Raw genomic sequence first — 6,270 nt, forward strand, 5'->3', positions numbered from 1 at the left:
TACCCCCTCCCCCCCCCCCGCCCCTGCCCTGCCACTAAACAGGACATTTATTTCCTTCCCAACATGGGTGCCATGGTAAAAACAAATGAAAGTGCTGAATAAATCAATCCCATGTTCTCCTACTTTCAGCTCCCGGGAATACTTTCACAAAGATTTCTCGCAGACCCCATTGATATTCCATCTAAAAATTCTGATTAATATAGTAGCGACAAAGGTCAGCCTTCTTTGTATTTTAAAGAAGGGCAACCCAGATGATTGAGAGTGTTTGAAAATGCAGAGGGGAATTAGGCAAGTATAGACTCTGTATTAAAATTAATATACATAATATTAAAATTATAAATCTCCTTTAAGAATTTTGCCAAGTGCTTTGCATTTTTACATAAATAATACTGATGTTCTTGGTTCCTGGTTGTCTTCTATATTCCTCTGTGAAAACAGCTCAGTATCCATTCTCCTTCTGCCTTTCTTTGCCTGCTTTTTCTGCACTTCCTTTTCCCTCAGATCTTCCTGAATAAATTGATCAGTTCATAGTTCAAAAACACATGCACGTTCTTTTACCGTTCTCGGCAGCACATGTAGCTTTTTTTTGCACTTTATTTCACAATTTTTGTTTACTGGTTCCATTTAGCGTGTGAAGGCATGGGGTCCAAAGCCACGTGAGGGTCCCGATTGACCACAGAGGGGCATCTAAGGGTGAAACTTGCATTCCTCTTCTTTCTCTTCTAGGATCATGTTCGTACATGAGCTTTAAATTTCTCTCATGCTATTTCACAAGACTGTTGAGCTTCTTGTGCTAATGTCTGATTACTGGTAAGGCAGAAGACTATGGAAGAAGAGAGACATTTGTAATGGGAATTAGTATTCTGGCCAATGTAGGTCTATTTTCTACCTTGCGAGCCAAAGTTTCTGTATAGATGTGTATCACCACCATAAAGATATGATGGGGGAGGGGAGAGGTGATGGTGATTTATAATACAACTACATTCTGAGAGTTCAGAAACCGAGATAATTTCCTTTGAATCTAACTTTACAGATTAGATTGCAATTCTAGAAGCTGAAATCTATTTGGAGATGGCACTGACATCACAAAAATGTAGCCAAGCATAATCAATACCTCTCCACCTATTTGGGAGAGAGAGGAATTATGAAGACTCATGGTTTTCTCCCTAGACATGTACAGGTGCTAGGGGAATTGCTAGCAGGAAAAGGGCTTCTGTCAGGCAGCTGGGTTAGCGTGTTGTCATGTGATGTAAACTGCTACCTTGGTAATGTAGGCTGAGCAGAGATTAGTGACGTCTGTAGATGAGGGCTTGGGGACCTTTCTCTCTCTAGTTATTGTTATTGTTATTGTTCCCAACTTCCATCATCCCCAGGCAGCATGGCTCCTCATTATTACTATCATGTATTTTTATTTAAATGTATATGGCCACCCATCAGTTAAATTCTCCAGGCAGTTTGCAAAATAAAAACAAATTCTCATGGGTCATGGGAATTGTAGTGCCAACATCATCTGGAGGGTCACAGATTTGTAGGGCAAATTAGGAGAATGTAAGAGATGTATGTAAGGCAACTGTAAAAGCAATATTCCCCCCCCCCCAAAAAAAACAACCTCTGGTAAATATTCCTGATAAAAGATCTAATATTAAGTCCACCCAGTGCAGTATGTCAGATGTTGTACTTGTTTGGAATAATATTTTTTTAAAAGATCAAAGAAATGTCATTTTATCTCACAAACTACTCCAGCACAGCCATTTCATGCATAGCAGAAGTGCAACCACAACTTTACCATTGTTGTTACCGTTTTCATATTTATTTCTGAAGTTATGCCATTCTTCCAGTGGCTGTCTCTAGCAGCTTCATGGAACAGGACCTTTTCAGAAAAAAGCGAAGTTAGACTGAGTAGTACATATGCAGTTACCTCCAGAAAGTTGTGAGGGTTTTTTTTTGCTTGTTTTTTAAGCATACAACAACCTCTGTCTGCCTTCTTTTGCTGTGTCATTATAGAGCAAGACTCTGCCATATTCAATCCTTACAGATACTTTGCAGAGAATCAGTGCAGAGGGATGTGTCTCTTTAAACTTGTTTCTGCTATAAATTAGTAATTAACACACACATCTATTTGTGTGTGTGTGTGTGTGTGAGAGAGAGAGAGAGAGAGAGAGAGAGAGAGAGAGAGAGAGAGAGAGAGAGAGAGAGAGAGAGAGAGAGAGAGAGAGAGAGAGAGAGAGAGAGAGAGAGAGAGAGAGAGAGAGAGAGAGAGAGAGAGAGAGAGAGAGATTCTAGCTGGAAATTATGACAAAGTGTACACAAGAAGCTGTTGCATAATAATTTGCTATTTTAAAAAAGTTAGAGGAGGGAGAATTTACAAAATAACAATACAATCACACACAGAAGCCTGTTTACATGTGAGCATGAGGACCGGAGCATATAACAAAGTGTCGTACACATATCATTTTGTATGTCTGCAAGATTTCAGGGTTTGGTTCATATGTCTTTAAATCTGAGGGAGATAAAACTTTTGATTCCCTTCAAAATTCTGGAAATCTTATCTCTCCATTATTCCTTTCGCTTCAGCATCATGGGAGAAACAGTGGTGGAGTTGTGTCTCAGTTGTTCTTAATCATGGCACCTCTGGAGGAGGTCTTTGCTATTGAAAACTAAGGTTGATGCTTTGCTGGCAACTGGCCCTAAGGAAAGGGACTGTTTTCTGTGAAAGTGAAAAGTGTGAAAGACTGTCTTATGAGAGGTGAAGAGTATCCAAGTTACACTTTCCTTGCAACTTGGTCCTTCTGGTAGTGTGGCTGGTGTTGTTCTGCTCAAGTTGCCAGCTGGATAGGGCAAGTGGAGAGAGAATTGCCTTCTAGCCTGGTCACTTCAGTTCTTACCATTGTGCAATTAGTGGCCATTTTTGTATCTGATATTTAAAATAATAGATGCAAATAAACAATGGTTACACACACACACATACAAAAAGAAGGATGGCTCTATTTTCTATTTGAGCCAGAATGGACTTGATCTTAAGTGCCATGGCTGCCACTTCACAGAACAGTTTGTATATCTACTCTTACATAAGTCTTCCAGACTGTCACTTTAACAACTTTCTTAAGAATGAGTACCATTGAACTCAGTGGGGTTTACTCATGAGTTGGCGTGTATCAGATTGTGCTGTTCTGCATGACTAACACACATACAGTGATCCTTGGTATGTCTGTTCACACATCACACAAAGATTGCTAGAAGCAAGATTTTAACAAGGATTTCACTGTGGATTTTTTGCAACCAAACCCACCAGGATACTTCTCCAGGATGTGGTGTAAAGGGTGTTAACTTTTCCAGGAGATACCCTGGGAGAAAAATTGGACTGAGTTGAAATGGTCCCTTGTTCAGATTAATCCCAAGTCTTGGTAAAACATTTTTGTTTCTCTGTTTTCTACAGGGTACTGACATACTTATTTATTTAAATTATCAGTCCCAGAAAACTTGTCCAGTTTCATCCAGTGGTCTCTTAGGCAATATCTAGTCCTTTGTTTGTTCACTACAACAAAATAGAAGTTCCCCAAATTGTCAGTCTTCCAGCATCTACATTTCACACGGACTCATCAGTGGTTTTTAGTAACTAGCAACTGTTGTTATACACTCTTGTCACAATTCAGCACAGCGTTAAGCACCCACAAACCCATTGGAATCAGTGGGCTTAAATGCACTTAACACAGTGTCGGATTGTGGCCTTATACATCTTAGGTAGTTTCCTAGAATTCATCTTATTTTCAAGAGAGGCAGTAACTCTCTTTTGGATGCCACATGAGATATATGGTGGCTAAGATGCAGCTTAGTTATTATTTTAAATAAGTTTCATAGGCTCCTAAGGCCATATTTCACACCACAATAAGCAACATCAGGCAGAACAATGCAAACCGCTGTTGCCTGGGGAGTGTGCTGGATTGTCCCTCCACTGTGGTCTGCTGCCAGCACTAGGGTGACTGAAGCATTACAGCTCTGCTGTGTATCTTCCATTTCCACCATCCAAATGTGCTGGAATGTTGCAAGCAGAATTCCCCCTGGCAGCAGCCAGAAAGAAATGCACCCAATCAAGCATTTGAGAAGCAGGTTGAGGCTGAGTTGGCCCATGGTTCACAGCCTGGAGAACCAGTCCCACTGCTGTTGCACAGTATTGGGCTCAGTCCAGTCAACGCATAAGTTCCAGGCTGGCACAGCAATTGTGCTGGTCCTCATCCTCACCTTCTACCCTGGCTGCCATGTGTGGCAGGGCTGCAGAAGTGCCAGTGGCCTCACCACTCCACAAAGCCCAGCAGTTGGTTGCCAAAGTTTACATTGGTCCCTAAGTTCAGTAATAATGTGGGAAGAGTGCACAGGGAGGGGATTGACAATCCAGGGCCCTTGACTCACAGGGGCATTATGGAGCTGCTGTGGAAATGTTAAACATGAATTGTCTGTTGCATAGGATTGCTGGATTTAGGCATTACTGCTACAGTATGGAATGCTGCCTTAGGGAAACAGCAGCAGACATACCAGTTCAGGGATATATGAACACTTTGTAGACTGGGATGCTAGGAAACACCTGTGCACATTTGACATAGGTTGATGGCAGTGTTCACATGCGTTTGGGGGGGGGATGCTCCTTTGCTGCTAAAATTCGTACAAGCTAAAGTACTTAATGTAAATAGCATAATTGGTGTGCAACAGATGATAGAAATAGACATAAAAAGTTTAGTGAGCATTCCTAAAGTTTGGAATAAATCACACAGAAGCTGAATGATGGAGAAGAGTAGAATCATAGATACAGATCCTGAGTTGTATTTTTACAAGTGCTGGAACTCCTGTGCTCACACACAGTTCTACTGCCCACAAAGGTTTCCCCATTCAATTCAATGGAGAAAGTAGATTTGCAGATTAATTCCTTTATGCAAGCAAATCTCCTCTTCTCCTTGAAGTTAAGGGAGCAGCTTGTGTATGCAAGAGTTCTGTGTGTGATCATAAGAGTACATGTGTGGCTACGGATCAGGCAAAAGAGATATCACTGAAGCTTCAAGGCATAATTTAGATTACATATTTGATCAAAGGTGCTTAGAAGAAAACGCCATTGGAAGCAATAGAACTGACTTCCCAGTGAGCATGCTTAGGATCAGAGTTTTGGTGGTTTTGCATTACTCTCGAATTCCTTCACTCAGGACATTTTTTCAGAGGAATTTCATGTAGGCCCAGTATTATCCAGCATCATGGCATTCTCCAGGCATGCCAGTTGCCCTTCTAGGCAAAAGTTCTGCTTTTTGCTATACAGTGCAAGATTCCAACCACCAGGTGTGGCATTCTTGACCCCAGGCTTTCCATATGCACAGGCAGTTCAGTGCTCCCATCCTGATGCTCTTCCTCTTCTGCTCATTGTCTTCATCCTCCACATACACCCATGCACGTGGCTCTGGACCGCTCATCACGTTCTTCTCGTTTAAAACCCCATTGTTCATTTGTTTGTTTGTTCTCTTCTCTCTCTCTCTCTCTCTTTTCTCTCTCTCTCTTTTCTCTTTCTCTTGCTTTCTTTGTTTTCTTTTTGTCTCCTCTGTTTTGTATACCCAGGCAGCCCATTGAGTAACTTCTTTGACGTAATTAAACAACTTTTTTCAGACGAGAAGAACGGGCAGGTGAGCCATCCCCCCGGCACGCCAACCAAGCATAGCGCAAACAGCAAGCGGAGCGATTCCGATGCTAATGACTATGGGTCTAGAGGAGACACTAAGTACCCCGCTGGCAAAGAGAAGGCAAAGATGGCCTCGTCACTCGGCCTACAAGACCAACCTTAAATAAATGCAATTTTTAAATTTAAAAAAAAGGAAAAGGAGAAAGAAGCAGTTTAAATAACTAAACACACACACACGAAGAGACTCAAACGAAAATGAATGAGTATTCTTTAGCAAGCTAGCCTCTAAAACAGATGGATGTGTATATATATTGCTACAGCAGTACAAAACTGTCTATAGACAACTTTTGTATGAAGGAATGACTGTGTACATATATACATATATAATATATATAAAACACAAACACACACATATATATTTATATGATATAATATATCTCTCTGAAACAAAACACAAAAGCAATGAGAAAAGGTAGCACAGATGACAAACCCAGTTTGGCAAATCTTGGGTTGTTTTTTTTGTTTGTTTGTTTATCTTCTCCAAGCTCTTTTCTTTTATTTCCTACCTGCACCCCAGTCACCTTCTGATTTACTGCCCTGCCCTGCCCTGTTTTGTT

General features: G+C 41.0%; 1 protein-coding gene across 1 annotated transcript in view; it reads left to right on the plus strand.

The window, feature by feature from the left end:
- The window catches only part of BRSK2 (BR serine/threonine kinase 2), a 377,628-nt gene extending 371,680 nt beyond the window's left edge, over positions 1-5,948 (plus strand). The window contains exon 22 of the mRNA XM_088666107.1: positions 5,593-5,948. Within this exon, the coding sequence (XP_088522233.1) occupies positions 5,593-5,816 (224 nt within the window). The 3' untranslated portion in view covers positions 5,817-5,948. The remainder of the gene's footprint in view (positions 1-5,592) is intronic.
- The last annotated feature ends 322 nt before the right edge of the window (positions 5,949-6,270 follow it).

The sequence above is a fragment of the Zootoca vivipara genome, chromosome 1 (assembly GCF_965207765.1).
Source record: "Zootoca vivipara chromosome 1, rZooViv2.hap1.1, whole genome shotgun sequence".
Lineage (NCBI taxonomy): Eukaryota > Metazoa > Chordata > Lepidosauria > Squamata > Lacertidae > Zootoca > Zootoca vivipara.